At 48.2% G+C, this 22,687-nt stretch overlaps 1 protein-coding gene across 1 annotated transcript in view; it reads right to left on the bottom strand.

The window, feature by feature from the left end:
- The window catches only part of COL5A1 (collagen type V alpha 1 chain), a gene marked incomplete at both ends in the record, with an annotated part of 124,897 nt that overhangs the window by 34,526 nt on the left and 67,684 nt on the right, over window positions 1–22,687 (bottom strand). The window contains 17 exons of the mRNA XM_079544550.1: window positions 663–707; window positions 1,875–1,928; window positions 3,423–3,467; window positions 5,899–5,952; window positions 7,116–7,160; window positions 7,727–7,780; window positions 8,238–8,282; window positions 9,349–9,402; window positions 11,471–11,515; window positions 12,844–12,897; window positions 13,663–13,716; window positions 14,988–15,041; window positions 15,775–15,828; window positions 16,087–16,140; window positions 16,268–16,324; window positions 18,762–18,854; window positions 20,393–20,467. Of these exons, the coding sequence (XP_079400676.1) occupies window positions 663–707; window positions 1,875–1,928; window positions 3,423–3,467; window positions 5,899–5,952; window positions 7,116–7,160; window positions 7,727–7,780; window positions 8,238–8,282; window positions 9,349–9,402; window positions 11,471–11,515; window positions 12,844–12,897; window positions 13,663–13,716; window positions 14,988–15,041; window positions 15,775–15,828; window positions 16,087–16,140; window positions 16,268–16,324; window positions 18,762–18,854; window positions 20,393–20,467 (936 nt within the window). The remainder of the gene's footprint in view (window positions 1–662; window positions 708–1,874; window positions 1,929–3,422; window positions 3,468–5,898; window positions 5,953–7,115; window positions 7,161–7,726; window positions 7,781–8,237; window positions 8,283–9,348; window positions 9,403–11,470; window positions 11,516–12,843; window positions 12,898–13,662; window positions 13,717–14,987; window positions 15,042–15,774; window positions 15,829–16,086; window positions 16,141–16,267; window positions 16,325–18,761; window positions 18,855–20,392; window positions 20,468–22,687) is intronic.

Here is a 22,687-nt window from a genome sequence, read left to right as displayed (position 1 = left end):
TTTAATTGTAGAACTCAAATCAATAATGTATTTCACCCTATAGCAAATCTCTTAAAGGTAATGAGTACACCATTCCCAGAAAGACCTTTAAAGTTTGGAAGGTCTCTGCCAAGATTCCCTGCCTAGCTAAATTGCTTAGATTTGCTGCTGATTTTTTTGTTACAGGAATGAAGGAATACAGAATAGTTTAGGGCTGGAGCTGGGCAAGACTTTTCTCCATCTTGTTTGTGAGAACCCAGCTGCATCTTTGACATGCACACACACAGACTGGGTCCGCTTCCTTTCTGACTTGCGTTTCATGAGCTCCTCTAATGACCAGTCTGGATAGCACATTCCATATGTTGTACTCCCCAGGTCCAGCAATTACCCAGCTGTAACACACCACAAACCCTTCATCTCCATGGAATCGTGCCCAGAAAACTCAAGTTGCAAGTTTTGTCAGAAGGAAATCATCCCAAAGCTGGAGCTGAGCTACTGGTACCAGCTTACTGCAGCAAAGGGCCCCAGACCTGGGCAGGTCACAGGGCTGCATTGCTCCCAAACGTTCATCAAATGGTGTTCCCTCATGCAAGAGAAATTTCACAGGCAGCATCCTGCAGGATGGCTCTGCAAAACTGCTCCAAGGTGCAGGAAATCAATTCAAACACAAAACACTAACTCACCTTTTCACCTTTGGTGCCCTTCAACCCACGAACACCGTCCGCTCCCTTGGGGAAGATAAACCAAGGTGTTACATGGTACATGTCAAGACAAAGGATAATTAAAAGCACGTTGAAATGTGTGCAGCAGAACACAAGCAAGGGAAGATCTGAACACTATTTATAGCTGCAAACCCAATGAGACATATTTTTTTCTCAGAGCCAGAGATTCTTTCAGTTAATAGGATGCTGCTTGTAGGAAGCAAAGCCTCTTCTGTACGCACCACGGATTTGGTGCATGACACATTTTCTGTAGATCACTGTAATGTGGAACAGTTCCACTTTAGTGGCAAACACAATAGCAAACCATTCCCTAATGGACCACTGCAGCTCAATCTGTAGCTTTGCAAGAACTGAGATGAAAGCTTGCTTTGGTTACATGCATTCAGCTCAAGTTTTGAAGGCAGAACGGCAAATGGGATTCTGCTATTGAACAAAGACAGAAGGGGCTTTAAGAGGGCTTAACTCTGCCTATAGCCTCCAATCTGTGCTCGTATCCATGAGCACAGACTCTTGTGGATTCATTGAACCTCTGGGAAGCGAGATGCAACTGCACCTGAACCAATACATTATGATGGGGTGGAACAGCCAGAGCTGAATGGGGAAAAAATCCCCACTGCCTCCTTATGAGCAAATGGAGCCAAGCAGGAGTGAGGGGTAAGCTGGGATTCAGCCCACTGAAGGAGAACACTGCTGAGACACAGAGGCACCATCTCACAAGGTTTTGGATCAGGAGCATGAAAAGCTTGCTTTGTTTTAGGAGCAGGCATTTTGTTTTATTAACAAGCCTTGTTAAAATCTTCACATTCTGGCTGAGATTTACTTTGGCTGTAAACTGGAAATGATTGGAAGGGGACAGAGCCATGTTCAAGAAGAATTAAAAGAACAATCTCCTCAAAGCACTAAATGATGCTAGAAGGTGCTGTTGGAAAGCAGGAGACTTGGAAGCCTGCAAGAAGACACAAGACCAAGGCTTGGTCAAGCAACAAACATGGTGTCACTGAGGTGGCCCTAGGCACTAGGGCACTAAAAGCACATTGCTAGAACCAGAGCACACAGAGCACCCTTTCCCCGGATGCTCAGTACAATCAGGAGCACCTCATCCATCTCCTGCATAAGACAAAGAAGTCAAATTTGGGCTAACAACGTGGGGATTCTGCTTTGGAACCTCCTTACCTTGACTCCACGTGGTCCTGGATAACCAATGGGGCCCTGAGGGCCTGGTGGACCCTGGGGTGAATAAAACACACAAAGAAAAACACATCAAATCAATGAGAAGGTGCAGCAATAAAGAGAGCGTGTGGAAATCAAATATCCCGTCCACCTGGCTGCTTCAGACTGGGTGGAAGTGGCAGGAGCCACTTCAAAATAGCTCAGAACAGCACAAGAACATCACTGGGAGCAGCAAAGATGTGTATGATGGGAAAGAATAAAGAAAGGAGACAAGACAGCAACTACCTGGTAGAAAGGGATTTGCACATAAGATAGGTGACTTGTGCGTTGGATTGGAAAGAAAAACAACCCCGAGAAAAACAACTCCTTTTCTGTTACCTCTCCACTCCCAAACCAGCATCCCCATTCGGATGAGGCACAGCTCAGGGTTGTATCACAAGGAGCAGTTACTGCTTCAGGCACACGCCTGAGGCGCTGCCCTTCAGCCTCACCACACAGCAGAGGAGATGCCTGCAGTGCTGGGAGCTGCAAAGCACCGGTGACACCGTGATGCTGCATGCGTGCACCCTGCAGGTGCTCCATCACCACCCTGCTGCCTCGCTGTCCACCAATCTCACTCTACACTGAAACACTTGGCTTTTACTTTGCTGAAATTAGCCAGCTAAATAAGTGCCCTTCCACTTCCTCCAGTCTGACAGAGACAGGCATCCAATGCTGCTGGAGAAATAACTCGCACAGAAAGCTGCACTCTGGGCCCTGTAATCATCCTGCTGACTCCCTGGTGTTTGCATCATGTCTTCCATCTAGGGTTTTTACATTCTGCCATGTGGGATGCATGGATAAATGGGTGCTGTGCTGCATGGGGACTGCAGGGCGCTGGGCTGTGCCCTCGTACAGCCCTGCTGACACATGCAGCATTTCTCAATTGAATGGGATGCAGAGGGAAGGCAGATGGTAAATCTCCCAGACAGACAGACAGCTGTATAATTCAAGGACTTTGGCCTCTGGCAATATTCTCAAATATATTGTTAAATAGAGACTTCGAGTCGGAGGGGAGAAGGAGAAAATGGAAAAGCAGAAATACAGAAAGAGTAACGTTCTGCATTCCCCTGTGCCACGAAGGATATTTCTTTATGTCTGAAAAGGAGAAGGCTTCTCTCTGCAGTTTCAGATCTCCCATTGCTGACCCATACCCTGCTATTCCAATCCCCCACCTCAGGGCTGCCCCCACCAGCATCCACACCCTGGCCCAGCTTGCAATCTTGGTGACTGCAGTGATGCTGTGTCGGCCAGGAATGGGAAACTGCTGATACGAGTCTGCTAGCAAAATCCGTGTGCTGGCAAGCATCTTCTTAACAACACTGTTTATTTTATTTTGGGAAGAACCATGAGCCTTAACAGCAAAACCTCTCACTCCTACAAGCAGCAGCTCACTGACTGCAGCACTTCCATGCTGCCCTGGCAATGAATCTTCTGTTTTAAAGCTAATGTTAGATTCTTAATTCATATTTTGCAATACTTAACAGTAACGAGAAACTTGTTGACACCTACCTGACTCCCCTTCTCTCCAGGAGGACCTTCCTTGCCAGGATGACCCTATTAATAAAAGAGACAAACAGAGGAAAAAATGGGTTTAGAGCAAGGCTAATGCTTTGGGAGCCAACAAGCTCACTCAGGCAGCTCTGATTTATTTGTCATACAACAGCTGCTCTCCAGGAAACTCTCACTGATAGAAGAAGCCCCTCCGACGCCAGCAGGCATCTCCCAAATAAAGGAAGACTGTTTAGTCCTTTGCGTTGTTACTCTTGGTTATTAAACCTTCTCACTCCTCACCACCTTTCAGCAGAGAAGCACAAACCGTTCTGCAGTGTTGGCCACACATTAGAACACCTCAGTAAGCTCAGCAGCAAGCAGCACAGAAATGCTGCAGTTGGGGGTGGGTGGAGGGGGGGGGAAGATGAAGTTAACTCCATGCGTTAGCAAACTTGTGAAGGTCACAAGATGCCCAGGCTGGTCAGAGCCCTTCATTAATTTCTTAATTCCTGGAGTCAGTTACAGGATCTCATGACAAAGGCGCAGCTAACCTGCATCCCTGTCCGGTGGCAGCTGGATGCTGGCCAGCATTCCTCTTGGGATTTGATGCTGAATAACCAATGTCCAAGAGCTCCCACCATGTCCTCAATCACAGCTTTGAGAAGCAGCCCTTTGCTGGGATTTCAATCAGCAGAAAACAAGAGTGCAGATTGCCTCAGGTGCAGCAGGAGAAATTAGTGAGAAACCGAGGAAATCCATGGGAGCAGTTTGTAGCGTTGATTTTCCTACTACAGGAACCAAAATGGAGCCAGGTCAGAAGATGCCCTCTGTCTGGCAATGTCTGCACAAAAGCAATAAACCCTCCAGAAGGGCAGTGCTGCACAGCCAGGCATCTTTCTTTCTTTTTTCTTTTAAAGATGAGAGCACATCCAGCACCTTTTGTCCAAGGAGGCTGTGGATGCCCCATCCCTGCAGGCATTCAAGGCCAGGCTGGATGTGGCTCTGGGCAACCTGGTCTGATGGTTGGTGACCTGCACACAGCAGGGGGTTGAAACTGGATAAGCATTGTGGTCCTTTTCAACACAGGCCATTCTATGATTCCATTCTATGATTAAAGACTTTTGCAGTGGTTGTTTTACATACGAACTCTTCCTGAAATACACAAATGACTTTCTAGCAATACAGCAAGAAATCACAGCACAATTTTCCACGATCAGTCTTCATATCAGGAACGTCAGACAAGCAGGAATTCACAAAACAAGTGGGTTTAATAAAGAAGCAAAATGACAGCTGCCAGTTATGCATCAACAAAACGGAGAGAGACTGCAATCTGAGTTCGTCCTTTGAGTTCAAACAGCACCAACAGCATCAGTGCATCAGGGGGGCACATAACTGCTCGCCTTGGGCTCCTGACACCTGCCTGCAGCCCAGGGGAATCAGAATGAAAGCACAAGAGGACTTCAGAGGCTCCTAGCCATTCCACACTAAATCACCACCGTTTCCCAAATGCCCATCTCCATTACTGTCACTAAGATCAAAAATTGATGAGCAACTCAGCTGGCTCTCACAGCAAGGTGCTTCAGGCCCTCAGGGATTTTCAGATGGCTTTCAAGAGCAATTGCTACGAAGAGAACATGGGCAAGTTTTGTCCTTGGAAAGTGCAACAAACCTACAACCTGCTGCAAACTACATGGCTACCAGTGGCCACGTGTCCATGCACGTCTGTCCATGCTCAACTTGCTGGTCTGACACAGCCTTCAATCTGCACAAAACAGACCTTCTCCAGTTGAAGCTCCCTGGAGGCTGCTGCAAGAATTTCACATTGAAAGCGACAGCCTTAGAGACGTCCTGGGCTTTGCTTTAGCTGCTCTATTGACTTAGCTAACGATTGTAAGGATGTTTGAAACGTCCTCATACGACTGATAATCCCAGGGTGGAAAATATAAATTTATTTTTATTTATCTTTTTCGCCATGCTTTGCATTTGTGTTAGTGGAATGTAACTGTTTTCCATTTGTCATCCACAAAATCAGGTGTCTCAGAGGTGTCCAGAAACGAGGTCTGTTTTTACGGCCAGACACCAGCTTCTAGAGAAAGAAGCAAATGCTTGAAGTCAGATTAAGGAGGAAGCTGCGAGAATCCAGCTGACCAGCCACTGCAGCCTGCTGTTAACAGTGCTCTGCAGCAGAGCCCAGGGAGATGAGGACCTTCTGTGTTAGCAGTACCCACACGTGAGACCATCCTTACCTCTGTGAGCTGCAAACCCACGTGGAACAGAGAAGAAAAACAGGAGAAGGGGAAGGAGAAGCCCAAAGAGAGTGCTCTGTGCTGCACTGTGAGGCTGAGCAGAGCACAGAGCAGGGCCAGAGCTCCTCCAGCTCAGACCCCATCAGCCAAGGGGAAACCATAGGCCCATGGTGCACCCAGGGTGGATGGGTGCAGGATCAGCCCCGCAGCCCCTGTGCCAAGCAGAGCCCTGGGGCCAGCAGACTTACCGGAGGACCGTCTGCACCAGGCATGCCAGGAAGACCAGGTTTGCCCAGCGGCCCCTAAAAACAAACAGAAAAAAAAAATAAATCATCAGCTGCAACAGTCAGAGCCCACAGAGCATCATTCTTGCTTGACCTAATTGTGAAAGGCTGCAGACATAGGGGTCAGCTGGAAGAGCTGCCTTGATTTGCAAGGAATCTGCTCACGTCTCTGGGCAGAGTCACTGCAGCATGCCGGGATGGATCCCACACCTCAGCAGACCCAAGGAGAGCTCAGCAGGAGCCCAGGCATAAGGCTGGGAGAGGAGCCAAGGCTGGGAGTGTCTGCAGCCCTGCTGGAAAGCACTCCAGGCACAGATAGGAGGATATCAATGCACGGGGCTCTGTGCACTAAGAAATGCCCGCTCCTTGGTGACAAATGGCAAGAAGATTAACTGGCAAAGGAAGAAAATTAGAAGAGTGGAGCTGCCCCCATTGACCGTGTCTTGCTGCTTTAACATCGCTAAGTGATTACCTTTCTAATTAAACAGCCACCTGATTTCTCACCCTATTGAGGAGCGTTGCTACTGCTGCAAGTGCGTGACTCAGCATTTAAAGCCAGGAGCCCTTTTGCCACTGGAATTGCTAAAGCTTTGTTCTTCTCTCACTGATGGATAACTGCAGCCTACCAAGGTGAGCAGGGATTCACCCCATCCACACACCACAGTTCCCCTGCCAACGTGCACCTGGGGAATGACAGCTCTGCCAACTCCATAAGCTGATCCCACACTCTTGTTTAAACCCTGATGGTCCCAGCACTGCCAGGGGATGCAAGAACAGCAGCTACCTCACATCAACAGCCATAGAAAACCACAGATTGTTGGCACAGGTCAGGAGAGGGGACAAAAAGCGTGACCCAAGCCCACAGCTCTTCCCATTACCATCCTGCTCAGACTTACAGGCATTTAGCCCAATGAAAGAGACAATTTTCAGCCCTCTCCTAATGTTTTGCCATAGGCTGCCTGCAAAATGTTTCTGTTAAAATAGGAAATGAATGCAAATATTATGAATTAGAGGTAAACTGTGTTTTCTTGTCTCTCTTCTGTCTGGAATGAGGCACATTAGACTTTCATGGACACGGCTGCAAACAGATGTTGCATATGGGGCAGAGAAGCAGCTGAAGCAGCAAATGCATATTAATGGTAACAGTTGTCTTAAGTCAGAGCCGCAGCATTTCATCGTACCTTCTCTCCTGGGGGACCGATGGGGCCTTGCGGACCTGGAAGACCCTGAGAACAGAAAAAAGCTCGGGTCAGTAAGGAACAAGCTATTCATTCCAAATGCTTTTTGGCAGTGCCTCAGCTGAGCATCATTCCAGTGCCTGCGATGGCTGGGGATTTCCCCAGCTCCATTCATTCTCAGAACGTCTTGTGAGAGATGATGAAGTTTTGCTTTAGGACGGCCCCTGGAGAGCTGCTCTGCTTTGTGGTTCTTCCCCCCATGGTGGGAATGGGGATGCTCTGAGGAGTGAGGAGTGCCCAGAGGGCTGATGCTGGGACTGGGCATCTGCATCACTGCTATGGTTCACAGTGACCCAACCACGGGATGCTAAAAGTCAGGAATGAACCACACAATGTGGCTCAGCCAAAGAGGCTGCTTGGACCTGGGCTTGGCTTTGCATCACAGCTGAGAACCAGGGGTACCTGAATTTGGGAGTATTTTCAGGAAGATTCTGAACCAGCGATGTACATTCCCACCAGATCTTATTGCTGGTCCTTCTGTTGACTGGTGAGCAAAACATGCCCAAAATCAGCAACCCTCTGTCCTACCAATAGAAAAAGAGTTTCCCTCTTACCTGAGCACCTGGGTTGCCCTGCTGGCCTGGAGGTCCTGGCTCACCCTGGGGACCCTGTGAGGAGGCAACAGCAGAGCTAAAGGAAGGAAAACAAGGAACAGAGCCACCAGCTCCTGCCTGGCACCAGCCCTCTCACAGCATCCTGAGCCTCTGTTCTGCAGGAATCCATTTCATCCCAGCAGCGTGAAGTAGGAGACACAAAGATCCCTCCTCCCTCCCCCCATCATTTAAGCTACAGCACTTTGATATTCATTAGAACAGCACACATCTCAATGAGAACGTTTGATCTTTCATGGGGAAATAATGTGTAATTCCATCAGAAATTATAATAAATTAACAACCATTTGCTGTAGGAAGGTACTCTCTATGGTTTTCACAGGCTCTGATAGGAGCCTAGACCAGGCTAAAAACCAATTAGCAAATCTAATTTAATAGAGTACATTTCACATTTTGCATACACTCTCTATCGGCAACGCCTGAACTGTCTGCAAAATGGGCAGCAAGAACTTACCACGTTCCCCTTGGGACCGGTTTGTCCATCCATACCAGCCACACCCTGGGAAAGGATTTAAGAAACAGCATGAAGAAAATATCTGCCTCTTTTGTACCTCAAAAACAGGGAAAAAAATGCAATAAAACCAAGAAAACATCAGGACGCCCTTCGGACCACATGGAAACGGAACCATTTCCTAAAGGTGTTTGGTCAAATAGCCAATTCTATGATGTTACACTTAAACTGACGCCGTGTAAATTTACACTTCAAAAGTCTTTGCGGTCTTTTCCCAGTGGTTTAACCTTCCTCAAAAGCAGAATGAGCACCTGATTGATGAGCCCTGGCCGGATTGCTTCCAGCAGCACACAGCCTGGCCACTAAAAGGGTCACGAGCTTCCTAAGCATCTCCAGCAGGGTGTACGTGGCCAAGTGCAGACCTCGGGATGGGATTTCTGCTTTCACCACTTTGCAGTGGGGCAGGTTGGCTTGAATGTTCCTACCAGTGTGCTCGTGTGAGACCTGACACTCGCTGAGTTTCAGCAGGACTACAGTTCAAAGTGAAGATGCCTTCACGTCCCGGGAGGGGTTAAGGACCTCCCAACATTCACTATTAAAGCACTGACCCCTTCAGCTCTCACAGCAGCACAGGGGTTCAGGTCTTAAGTCTGGGGACTTCAGTGAGCTGCAGTGAGTTGCAGAGCAGCCCTTACATCAGCACTTCCCCAGCCAGCAGGGCACAGCAGATAAGGTGACTGCCTCCTGCATAACTGCATGTTCCTGCCTTGGCTTTTGCCCAGAATGTGAACAAACCATTCTAAAGGCTCAACAGCCCTCAGGCAAAAGTTAATAGCACAAGGCACTGTGTTAATAGCTCTCATTCTTCCCTTTCAGCCTGAGCTAGGTATTAATTTCTACTCAAATGGGCCAAGCCTTGAGCTGCCATAGGTAGATGAGACAGCACATAAAAACAGGGCAGAATACAGCCTTAGAGCTGTAACTTTTTTGGAATGCTACTTCTCATGGCACAGATGTATGCAGTTACACAGGTGCATTATCTGGTTGAATGATGGATGGGCACAGGGTGGTGTTAATGAGATGGCCAAGGAGGGCAGCAGCCCTGGGAACTTACCGGTGGCCCCGGTGGTCCTGGTGGCCCCTTGGGTCCCAGAAGTCCTCGAGGGCCCTAGGAGGAAAACAAGCAGGGTCAGCACTCCCCAAGCTCCCCCACAAGCATCACACTGCCCAGCACAGCTTCAGTGCCAGCCACTGCTTCTGCACTAACAGCATCTTCCTGTGCTTCAAAACCAGTAAGAGAAACCCTGTGTGAGTGCATCCTTGAAGTGCTTTTGGTAAGCTAAATAATATACACTCAGACCTTTCTTCTTTGGTTTGGAAAAAGGCTATTTCAGCTACTTTTTTTTTCTTTTCTTTTTTTAATAAATAATTTAATCATGTTCCTGGATTACCCTGTAGCAAGCACAATGATGCAAAATATGTTGCAGCCAAGTCATTCTAGCTCGAGAGCATTATGAAAAATGAATCGATTCCACTAATGGATGATTAGGGTTAACATTTCCAAATCGCTCCAGATTTAATTTTAATCATTGACAATCTGTACAACTCAGCAAGGCTGGAAAAGGTTTTCAGCCTGCAGCACAAAAGTGCATTTTCAAAAGGCGTTTGGTTCTTCAGCCACAACTGCTTACCGCAGTGCTTTCCTCCCATTTTTATCTTTCTCACCAAGCTGAACCCAGCATCGCCTTCAGGGAAATTCAGGGACATCTGAGAACTGCTCTGGTGTGGCAAGAGAACTGTCTCTGATTGAGAGGGTAAACTCAACAGTTCATGCTTTGGTTTGTTTTGACTTTGCAAAGCACACCTGGCAGCTCCTCTACCTGGTGGCTGTGGGGCCAACGGGACACACTGCCCATTCCCAGAGGTCCTTCCAGGCTGCTCTGATGCTGGTACAAACCAGCTATGGGGATGAAAGGCCCACCACTGGTTTTTGTTGCCATTATATTTGGTAAGACTCTTTTTTGGCTTAAAGCAGACAGAAACGAGCAGATTTGGGATGTATATTTATGACCAGAAAGTTTCTTGCAGTGCAATTAAAACCTCTCCTCTGGCCATCACAGATATTTTTTCTTGCATTGCTGCTATAAAGATCAACTTCTCTGCACACGTTATCAACGTTTAACTTCCCCTTTTGTTACTCTGTTACCTTAGCTCATTAATGCTTTTAAGTTAATAACCCAGAAGTTATTGCTTAGACTTGTGCTGAGCAGGTAGCTGGGTTGATTAATCATCCTCAGAAGTTAATCAGACATCTTGTCTGTAATTTAGTTCCAATGAGCCCATAAATGCCAAGCCCTCCTTTCCCATGTGAAGTGTGTCCAGCAGCTCCATCAATTACTCTTGAGCCACCACACCAGGCCTTACAACAACAAAATAAGATACCTTGAAAACAAAGCTGATGGCCAATGGCAGATGGTAAATGTTCTTTTTACAATGAAGGAAATGCATTTTGGATATAACGAGCGGCCAACAGCAGTATTACAGACTGAAGTCTACAGCCAGCCAGAAACAGAGTTTATCACTGCCAGCATCACCATAAATACTTGGTTCTTGAGGCAGAAAATGCTTTCCGAGTCTGAAATTGAAAATTCAACTGTTTCTTTTTGGTGGGATATTCTGACAACACGTGGAGCTGCAGGCCAAGCCATTGACAAACTGTCAATTGCAGCTCCACGCAAGGTGAACAAAGCACCAATCCATTGGTCATGGCCAATGTCATGGGGTGAACCCTGCGAGGATCACACCCTGAGATGCAGTCCCACAGTTTGCACTCACAAAACCCCACATTTCACATATACTTAGCATACATCCTTTGCCCCTTCAGCCCGCTTAATTGACTCCTAGACAATCTGGAGGATACAGATAGGAAATGAGACCGACCTAAGTCAAGCTTTACCTTTAAAATGACCAGGTTTAAATCTAGCCACGGAGCAAAGAAAATCTCACTCACTAGAAATCAAAGCTCAGAAAGGTCTGAGTTTCTGCATGTGGCAAGAAAAGCAGAGCAGTCATTAGGGCAAACCCTCTGAGCATACGCTTGGGTCTTCAAGCCAGGGAAGCTCAGTCCTGGCAGAACCTCAGGGGTCCTCAGCACCTGAAGAGCTGCCCCATAGGACCCCTAAATATCATGATGACACCCAGCCCCTGCCCAGCATGCCAGAGAAGGAGATACTCACAGGTTCTCCGGGCAGCCCTCTGGGTCCAACTTCTCCATCATCCCCCTGCCCGGCAGCGAAGGCACAGAGAGACAGAGCACAGCAGTTATATTTCAGTCACATCACAGGTGTTTCGTTCTTGTTAAATAATAATCACACTGAAAAGCAGCTTCCCCGGAGCAAGGAAAGGGTAGCCATGCATAAGGGAGGCCTCATAAGCCGCGAGACTAAGACTGCGTGCGCAGAATTTACCAAGGATTAGAAATGCTGTAAGGATACTTCATAATTCACGTCGGTGTTTATAAAGATGGATTTTGCTAACAGACAAGATAGTGTAGGAACAATTCAGGCCATGTGAGTCAATAACCACAAGATTTAGTACTTAACGGAGTGGGAAGCCAGCGTGGGCACGCTGTCCTGGAGCCGGATTAACCCATTGGATCCTCAGATAAACCAGAGGGGTCGTTCCTCATCCCCCAACACCCACTCTCTGCTGGTGCCCACTGGACAGAGCTTCCTCCAACTCACTGTTCAACCACTAAAAACTCCCCTAGGGACACCATGTCACACCCGGCTCACTCATTCTCAGGAAATCAATCCTAGCCAGCACTTGTAAACCCTCCTCTGCTGCCAATAAAACGCACTCTATCACACCCAGCTACGTCCTCCAAGCTTCTCTGCCCCTTACACGGTTCTTTTTCACTTTAGACTTCAGAAATCTGTTCCTCTCCCAAAAGACACGTTCGGTCTTTTCAACTTCAAAGCACCGCACATCCACAACGAATTAATCCTCCCAACTTCGTGGTGAGGGAGGTGTTGTTATCTGTGTTTTACAGAGGAAACAAATAGCCAAAGGTGGAAAGAGAACACGGCGGAGTGGGATTAGAGCCTGAGAAATCCATACTCGCTCCTCCAATTAAACCACACATATCTTTGAGCTGTACATTTGCCATCTCTCCTCGTACACCAGCACTCCTAGGCCTGCAATCACTTAGTTTGAGCTTTGCTAAAGGCCTTCTGATTATTGACTACACCGTGTTAAGGCAGCGAACAATTTCATCTTTGCCTCCCACATCCGTCTGGCATTTCTTGCTACAATTTACTCTACCTTAGTAAACAAGCAGCACAGCTACACGATGAAAATGGTAGGGTTTTTTTTTCTGACAAAACCAGAGCTTTCTGAGCAGATCTTCAGAAAACACATTCCTCACAATGTTTCCTCCCACCAGTGCTCTGCTTGCCCCGTGCACGAGGTGATGTGCTGCACACCATGGCAGTGAGGGACACGCATTCAGTGCTGGCTCCCACCACGTCTGCCTGGCATCACATCTGCTTCTTCTTTGCAGGGCTTAGTTAGGAATTCCAGGGACTGCTGCATCAAGAGAGAAACTTACCCTCTCCCCGTCCTCTCCGGGTGCCCCTGGGGGGCCGTGGGGACCTGGCTCACCCTACAAAGGAAAGACAGAAAAAACCTCAGGGGAGGTGGACACAACTCTAGCAATGGAAGATACTGGGTAGCACTGAGAAACCTGACACTAGGCTTGAGTGCTGCACCTGCACCATGTGCTGAGGATACTCGTACGCCCGCATTCCCTTCTCCCTGCTCTCTCTGAAGCCCCTCTGCACATACTCAGTGCCACACACGGGCTCCAGCAACTTCAGTAGAGTGCAACTGGGGCTCTGCACGCAGCCAGCCCTTCATCCAAGGTGTGCTGGCTGCTCCACTTCTGGCTGATGAAGCATCTCTCTCAGGCACCATCTTCCCTTTCCTGCGCAGCTTGCAGTCACGATGCAATCTCTGCAGTTCAAACACTTGCATTCTTTATCAAGTGCTGTCTGCTCCCTCTGGGGAGAGGAGGCATGAAAAGCCTGCCGAAATAACAAGCTTCTTGCTTTTTTCCCCACTGTTTAATTATGAGCTAAAGAAAAGAATCCCATTGTATCGCTGGCAGTTCCCACCCACAACAGCACTAAAAGCAGGCTTTGCCTCCTATTTTTTACCCTCTATTTTGTTAGAGTGATTTCTGCCCCCACTTTCAGGCAGCCCCAGAAGGGTGTCACAGCTTCCCAGGATGTGAATGCTGTGACGTCCAGCACCCTCCTGCAGGACACTTCTGTCCTCATCACAGTTTTGGGTTGTCCCCAGCACTGCTGCCCTCCTCCCAGCGTTTCCTTACAGACTGCAGTCAGAAGACAAGTGGGAGATAACTCACTCTGTTCCCCTTCTCGCCAGGCAAACCAGCCAAGCCATCAAACCCTCGGTCACCCTAAAAGAAAAAACAGGTTAGTGCACATTTCCCCCTGCTCTTGAATACCTTTTCGATTTGTTTCCTTTCTGTGTCAAGGAGGGATTGATTTTCTCCCTCAGACATTTCACCTCCCATCAGACGGGTGATGATTTCACAGTTACAGATTGAATGAAAGAAAGAGGAACAAGCTCAAATAAAGTCATTTTGCCTCTCTCCCCTTTTTTTGCTCCAGCACCTACGCATTTGTTAGTTTTCCACGTGGATTTTGGAGCCTATCAATCATCAAAAGCATCTCACTCCCAGAAATGTTCTTCCAGTCCGAGGAGACAAATATATAAACAAACTCTGGGAACTGTCTTAATGCTGCCAGGCTCAGAAGGCAGATCTGGTTCGCCCTAAAGAGCACGGTAGGCTGGTGGACTCAGTGACTGCACACGGATGCTGAAGGGTACTGCAAAAGGGGTGATTCCACGGACCTGTAACCAGTCACTCCTTTATTTTTGCTAGGCTCTGGGGCATTGCTCTGTCTCTGCACACAGCACTGTTAGCTCGTTTCCAGCCCTGCTCGTTATTCTGTTTTCCCTTCTTCCCGGGCATCCACTCCTTTGGGGGCAGTCGATGCTCATTAAAGCACTTTACTGGATAAATGATTCGCAGTCTCCTGTCTCTGTATCAAAACCCCCCATCTATTCCAGCTTTAAGTATCTACATAATAAAGTACTTAAACCTTTACTACACGATTCCCCGAGCAAACTTTCCCTGCATTCAATTTCAGTGGAACAGCTCCTCTCTTGCTGGATAATACCAGCAGATCTCGGCTGAATGAAAGGATTTTGCCTCAAATATAAATACAGCACATTAAAATTCCTCCCCACGCCTTCTACATTTTCTCACCCAGTTATTAGGTATTTTTTCTTTGTAGTTATATTTCAGGATATTTCCAACTGCTCATTCATGTTTGTTTTTCGTAATTAGGATTCCAAAGTATTTGTTCTACAACTGCAGCCAAGGGAGCATGTTTCATTCTTAAGAGGATCCAGCAATTTAATAAAGTTGCATCCAAAAAAAGAAAGAAAGAAAGAAAGACAATCTATCGCTCTCCTGCCTTCTAGGTGTGTGTTTAATTTCCCCTCAGTTCTCAAATGTAGAGCCCACATCTTCACAGGTGTCCTGAGACCATTCCAACCACCTCCCCCAAGCAAGGTGGGCTCCCCCTGCCAAGGATCCTTCTGTTCCTGCTTGCTACCAAGAGATGCACATTCCCAAAGCACACAGACACACGATGCTACCTTTGGTCCTGTCTGCCCTGGCATTCCCCGGGCACCATCGCTGCCAGCTCGTCCCTGCAGGAGAGGAAAGCAAAGTCAAATGCAAAGTATGAGGCAGGGCGGAGGGGACATCTGCTCTTCGGTTGGCAGCTCAGGGAGGTTCTTGTTGAAGCCAGAACTCTCTCAGCAGCAGCCTTTGGTAAAGTGGAAATGCTGCCCTGCCCTCGAAGCTCAAGGCTGGTGCTAACCAAGGCCTGGGTTCACTGCATGGGTGCTGGGAGACGGTCTGCAAGTCCAATTGGAATAAATGACCTTCCAGTACATTTTAAGAAATGCTGATGCCCACAGATTGGAATGAGATGAAGGTTTACTAAAGGCTTTCTCATTTCTTCCTCTGGTAAGCCGACACGAAGAGCCAGTGGGCTGCCTAAACCAAAATTTTGCATTTGTGCCATAGGGGCACCAACAGAACAAGTCAGCATCACTCTGACTGATCCCAGAAACACGCAGGGACCGGGACCTCATGCCCTGCAAACGTGGGATTGCCCAAAGCAGCACACAGCACTCCTACATTTCCCATCCCAGCACTGCAGAGCCAAAACCCGAAGACAAGAGCGCTGGAAGCACGGCCGAGCAGCTCTCCCAGCTCCCCTCCTCCCCACCCTGAGCTCCCATCCCCACGTCCGTCTGCCCAGATGGACCGAGAGGGCCTGGAGCAGCCCTGCTGGCCGTCGGCCCGCTCTTGTGCAATGCTCTCAGAGCTCAGGAATTGCTTGGCAGTGGGACGGAGCGCTCCCGGGACACTCACCCTGCGGCCTGGCTTTCCTGCCGGGCCAGGAGGGCCCTGGATGCCTCGTGGACCCTGCAATGTGGGGAGAAAAGAGAAAGAAATGCTGTCAGGCAAAAGCAAGACAAATGGACCCTGCGTTGGTCAGAGCAGCGGCTCTGTAGCATTTACACGGCCACCCACACCACATCTCTTTTCCAGCCATCTTTGTGGCAGGGGAACAGCCGGGACTGAGGGCACAGCGAGAGGCTTGGTGTGAACCTGCTGCTCCCAATGCTGCCCTCCAAGCACACGCCTCCACGTCCCCTCACCCCCCGACCCTCCCATACACACCTGAGGTCCCATTTCTCCAGCTTCACCCTTCAATCCTCCACTGCCCGGGGGTCCCTGTAGACACAGAAGAGGATCCGTTGCATTTTGTCCCAACAGAGGGAAGACCCAAAGGTCGTTAAGGAGGATCCATGCAGGTAATAACCGAGAGCATCTGCTGTGCCAGCATTGCTTTGTCACTCACCATGGGGCCGGGTCGCCCAGTCAGACCCATCGGACCCGCCGGTCCTCTCAGTGCCAGCTGCAACAGAAAGAGAACCATTGCTTTAGTTGTGTCCCTGCTTTGCTACGATGGGACAAAGCAACTGCCGTGCCACGAGCTGCACTGTGCATTCTCTCCACTTGCTAAGGAGCACAAATCCTTGCAGCATTTTCCACCATTCCAATGAATTGACCCCAGAGTACACTGTAATGCCAATTAACTCCTTCCTGCATCCATAAATGGGCCAAGCCCAAGGTCACATGTAATATTTCACAAACAGAACAACTCTATTTCCAGTGGAGGGGGCTTTAGTTGAGTAAGGGGTCACGCAACCAGACCTTAGGTCAGCAGTTTCTATGGTGGGTAATGGGGCTGTCCACACTTTGTAGCATCACTGGACAGTGTGCTCTCTCATGACAATTCATCACTTCATAAGAGTTGTAATTGTCTGTGCGCTCCGGCAATTAAAATCTATCCATGATTGAACTTGAAAGTGTTTAAACATTGCAAAAACATGGGATTATGAGGCACCATTTCACAACTCCCCTTTACAAGGGAGCTGCTCTGAAACACTGCTGGCTCGGTCAAGGCTCGGTGACTACAGAAAGCCAAATTTCAGGGAATAAATCAAGCTAACAATGCAATTAACAACATGCTCAAAAAAAAAAAAGAAAAGAGGAAGGAGATGAACTTCCCCTGCAGGACTCCTTTCTCATCTCTACCACAGCCTATCATTTCCCCCTTTGAAATGCCTTTTATTTCCCTATTCCTGGTATCAGGGATTTCAGCTGAACTCGTCTGATGATGGGTTGATGCTAGCCAAGAAATGGATCCTTTTCTTTGTAGAAATATTCAGCTTCTCTTGCACAGCCTCCAGCTCACTCAGGATTTGGGCTGTTCTTTTTTTTTTTTTTTTAAGAAAACCTTTATCCCAAAATGGAAAACAAAACAAAACAGAGAAAAGAGACTTTTCTCTGTCTGTGTGTGTGTTGGGGGATACTTTGTCTTTTCCAATCTGTCACTGCTTTTGTAAGGCAGAAAACAAGCCAAGAAGAACACCAAAAAAAAAGGGGTCTGAGGAAGAAGACGCTTCCCATGAAAAATTTGTCTGCTCAAAAACTCCATTTCCCAGCAAAATAAATACTGGTGAAAAAACTGCAGGCAGCCTGGAAATTAAGAGTGACGAGGTAGCACAAGAATCATAATACACCAATATTACTCTCAGAGGAAGGTTAATGGATAGGAAAATGCAGCGGCTGGTGGCGTCAGGGCCCTGTGCTCTGTCTGAACACGTGAAAAATTGAACTCCTCAGATAAAGGAGAGCTGGATGGAAAGCAAAATAGCCCCGGCTGAGCTCAAGTCCTCATTATAAACCTGAAAGGGGCATGTGTCACCCTGCTGGTTGGTGATTCCAATGGACTTTATTCCACTCAGAGGTGAAAGGGATTGGTTTTACAGCCCATTTCAGCAGCTGAAGTGAACGCAAGCTGCTCAGAACAGCAGGCTGACTGCATCCAGGGCAGAAGAGCACAGGGAAGCCCTGAGTGACTGCATTTGGTTAGAAGAGGAGCAAAGCACCCAGGGCTGCATCTCTCTGCTTACAGCCTGCCTAAACCGTCATGAATTTTCCCCTTGGCTGCTCACAGCCTGGACAGGACTGGGGCAAAGACAGCAGCAATGTGCTTATGGGGGGGTGCCTACATGGTGCTTTCAGCTGTAATTGTGCCGGCTGCTTTTCTGCTTTTAACAAGCTAACGATCAAAAGTAACCTCAGAGAAGCACGCATGAAAGGGAAGATTCAAAGTTGTACCAGCTAGAAACGAAGTCTTATTTTGAAGAGATGAGTATGTACAGCCTGATATGCTGACATACTCATCCAGCCACAGAACAGGAATCGCACTGGGAACGTGCACGGCCGATCTCGTTTCACCAGCCAGCTTAAATAACAAACATTGCAGGGGATTATTTGATCATCAATCAGTAAGGTCATCTGAGGGGAGAAAAAAAAAGTTGCACGGATATTCATCATGCATTTTCAAATGAACGCATGAAAGGAAATTGCGAGCTGCCTGCTGAGATTCACGGGGCTGGGAACAGCTTACATCTGTGACATACATTCAATTATTGAGTGAGGTTTGCTGGAAAAAAAACGAAAGAAAGAAATCCCCTACAGCGTATACCACAGCTTTTCATATAGACTCTCAAAACTGTCAGCAGAAGCAGCGAATGCTACAGTAGGGACTGCTATGTCTCCTGGCATCAACAGAAAGCTCTGCAGGCAACGAAAGACCGAGGTTTAAGCCCAAGCCACGCAGGCATCACCACCTCAAGCCATGTGGCTGTCCCATCTCAGACATGGACTGAGTGGCTGCTACCAGCACAGATGATGAAAGCATGCAGACAAGTGCTCTGTCAAATTTATTCTGGTCCTTCACTTCAATGGGCTGCAAGAGATCCCCCCTTTCCCTCACTTACCCTTGCCTGCTGTAGGATGGCCTGGGCTTGGGCCTCCTGTGCAGAGACCATAGGTCCTTTGGAGCCAGCATCTCCTCCTCCACTGAAGCGGAACTGGTGGGAACAAGGCAGAGAGCAGGTCACTGGATGCTGTCACTCCATGCAAGCGTTGCTCCTACGCAGCTCTGTTCAGCATGACTGATCCAATCCCACTGCTATCCTTCTTGCTGCCCCATTAACCGTGGTACTCTCAGGTCACCCAGCTGTTTCTCACCAACGTACCCATGCAGCAAATTCTGCTGGTTCAAAGCAGTGCAAACCACAGGAGGGCTCGTGGGCTTTGCACTGTAAGGACCTCACACAGCACAGCTCCAAATGAACAGCACAGTTCTCCCAGGCCTGGCGTTCCCTATGCAGATGATGTTGGCCAGGAGGTCAGGATGCTGGGCTGCATTTCCCACTGCATCCCCACACAGTGCATCTGCTTGCTATGGGATGGAAGCTGCATTTCCCACGTGTGGCCACATACTTCAGAGAAGAGAACTCGCCCCAACGTTCAAAACCACAACCCTTCAGCACACAGAGGACTTCTAAAGCAGAAAGCATTAGCTTTTTATTTTCCTGAACTTGAAAGGGAAAGAGTTTACTGTTTTCTTCTGCCTCTTCCACCCCCAAGGGCTACAAACCCACCCTCTGGGACACACATCCTCCTCCTGCCTTAGCTGCATGCATCCTTAGGGCTTTGCAGGAGGGACTGCAGAGCACAGAACCTCCTTGGACGGCTCCTTCACCTCTGCTTCACCTCAGCGCCGTGCCTGCTTGGCACTAGGTGTACGACCACACAAACTTGGCAAACGGGTTCAAAGAAACAATTTATAGGCCTAAGGTTGCTTACCATCGGGGCCAACAAATGCATTGTAATGGCCAGCTGAGCTCCATGTCGAGCGCTTGGCCTGGGCTCTGCTCGGCACCCTGCCAGCATCCTACATGCATATCACCCCACCATTTGGAGCCTGTACAAGAGTGCTGCGGTTTTTCACTCAAGGCTCTTTCCCTTTGGTACCTAGCCACTTATTTCCAACAGCTGGTTTCCTCAGGGAAACCTCACATCAAAGCAGACACAAAATACAACCGCTCGTTTTTTGTGTCCCAGGACCAAGAAGGCTGACTTGGTGCTTGTCAGCTTCATGTAAGGGAAAAGGACATACAAATTTACCACTGCTCACCAAAACAGAGCAGTTAATTCAGGTGCTTACAGCTTCAGTACCTGCTTTGAAGACGCCTTAGAGGTTCCTCACCCTAAATGCAGGGTTCTGCAAAAAAAATTTGGCCATTGGAGGTGTCTTCAGTTGCTTCCTCATGACTTTCGCTCTCCTACACTGTGCCAAGGCCTAAGCAATGATGGTTATTCATTGCTTTCAGAAATTTCAGTTCACCTGCCCTGAGCTTCTGACCTGCGAAAATGTGCCAGCGCTTTGCAAAATGTAAATTTGTAAGGGAAATGATCCAAATCCATCTTCTGCACAAGAGAAAATGTGCCCTTGGTGTACAAGGGACTTCTGCAAAAACAGGCTCTCGGCAGCAGCAAAGCCAAGAAGCAAAGCTCATTTTAGCGCTGCTTTTTTTTTTTTTTTTGCTTCATTTGTACTTACAGGCAACATAAGCATTGTCCCTGGTGGTCCTGGTAAACCATCTGCTCCTGGAAGACCTGGGCGGCCAGGAGGTCCCTGTCAGAAGGAGAAATAAAAATAAACTTCTGTAGCATCGTCTTAGTCATGTCCGTGCACAAGTGGCTGTGGGCTGTACAGACATATGTCACAACACAAAGGGCTCCCTATCTCGACAGCTCACACCGAGCATGCTGGCATCCTGATGGTCTGGCAAACTCTGTGGAAGTACATCTGTAGGCACACATGGTTTTTCTTAGCAATTCCCTCTTCTTACATCCTGGCTCCCTTGTTTTCTGTATCTGCCATAAGCAATGTTCAAGTGAACAATAAAAGCCTCTGCCATGTTCCGAATCAATGGAATCAAAGCTTAGTTGGGTCTGTTAAAATCTGTTAAAAAGGTATATGAGACTTCATAACTCAAGTCAGTGGAAATAGAAATAGTGGAAAATAAATACATTTCCATACATGTTCAGTCACCTGAGTCACTCCGTTTTTCTCTCCTCTGCCTTTTTTCATCCTATGAGACCACTTCTGTCTACAACGGAGTGATCCTGTCAGCAGCCATAAATCAGCAAAACTCCAAGGGCCTGAATGGAGCTGTGCTGATTAACATCAGCTGAGTGTCTTTAACTTGCACTGAAGAAACAAGTATGCAGTAAAAGATGTATTGATGAAGCTATAAATAACCAAATATGGCCAATTTTCCTATGACAGCCCACAGATTATTTGCACTCCCAGCTGCGTACTTGGCAAGAAGTTTAAGCTAACCCAAATTTGCACATCCATCCATAACCCTACAGAAGAGTAGGAGGACACCCAACCACCCAATGCACATGCAATAATTGCAATTTTCACATCAGCTTGAGGAGCTGAAGGCAAGCGTGACTTGATCTCATCCCAGGGAGGCCCAGGCCCAGAGGAGCCCTGGTGCTCATTTCATGGCAAGGTAGGCAGGATTACCTGACCAACAGCTCAGGTTTGAGGGCTTAGGCACTCCCCTGCTCAGTAAACGCCAATAATAAATTCATCTTTGGGGAACCAGCACTCTTGGAAGAGCAAGCAACAAACATCTGCGTTAGTTCTAACTCCCTTCAACTTGCCCCAAACCCTCAAGCCTGTACAGACACCAAATGAAAGGGAAAATAAAAACCCTGCCCCAAATCCCACATCTGTGTGGATACACAGCAAGGACACAGGAGATCCTGCCCTTGTCCTGGGAAGCTTCACGCTCACCAGACAAGGCAAAGAAAGATGGATGAGAGTGGGAGAGGGAGAGAAAACAGTACAAAATCTATAAAGCAGAGCATTTTTAATAAGATTAGTCGAAGCATTATGCTTGCCCCGTTGTCCTGTGGATGAACCTGGGTGCTCATTGAGTATTTCTAGAAGGGTGTCTAACTCATCTCATCAGACCCTCCCTGGTTTGGGCTGAGGTCTCAAGACATGCTGGGGAATGGAAGCACATCATCTTCCCCCACGTGGTGTCTCAGCCACGCAGCTCCTCATTTCCGCAGGAGCACAGGACTTCACCTCACATCTCCTCATTCCCTCCTCTTCCATTCCTTCCACGTCTTATTTAACCTAACATCTCCTTTGTCACCTCCCTCTTAAAAGGGAACCCAAAAGCACCAAGCCCTAAATTAGAGCCCAGCTCTGGGGAATGAGAGCCATTGTTACTCCACCCCACGGGGCTATTTCTGTGTCCTGCACCACAATTACAGGGCAGCCAGCACCAAAGCCAGCCCAGAATAACAGCCCAGCACTGCAGCTGGTGATTGATCAGCACAGCACTCAGCAGCTCCCTCAGCACCAAAGGGAGCTGTGTAACATGCCGGCCCATCCATTTCTCAAGACATGCTCGTGATGCTGTATTGGTGCTGTTTTCTTAGCCTGGCTGACACCAGCATCCCTGACTCCACCGATGAGGTGCAGAGGGCAGTCCCATCTGCTGCAGCACAGCACATAAATAATTTAGGCCAGGTTCACCTTTATATAATAAACTTTCCTCCCTCTCGGCGCTGGTCCCGCAGAGGATGGATCAGGAATGGGGTTGTTTATCTCTCCTTGTGTGCTCTGCCCAACAAACGGTTGGAAACGGTTTTCTGCATCAATGCCTCGTTTTGTTCCAGGTCGGGTGCGTGAGGTCTTCTCCATGCGGTGCAGAGCAGTGGGGGGCAATGGAAAGGATGGAAATCCAGACCATAAAGCACTTTGTAAATTGCAATTCAGGCTGGCTTGCAGAGGCCTTAGAATGCCTTTGAGAAATGCAGCATGCCA

The sequence above is a fragment of the Tetrao urogallus genome (genome assembly GCF_951394365.1).
Source record: "Tetrao urogallus genome assembly, chromosome: 19".
NCBI classification, from domain to species: Eukaryota; Metazoa; Chordata; class Aves; order Galliformes; family Phasianidae; genus Tetrao; species Tetrao urogallus.
The sequence above is the reverse complement of the archived record's forward strand: the minus strand, read 5'-3'. Positions and strand labels throughout refer to the sequence as shown.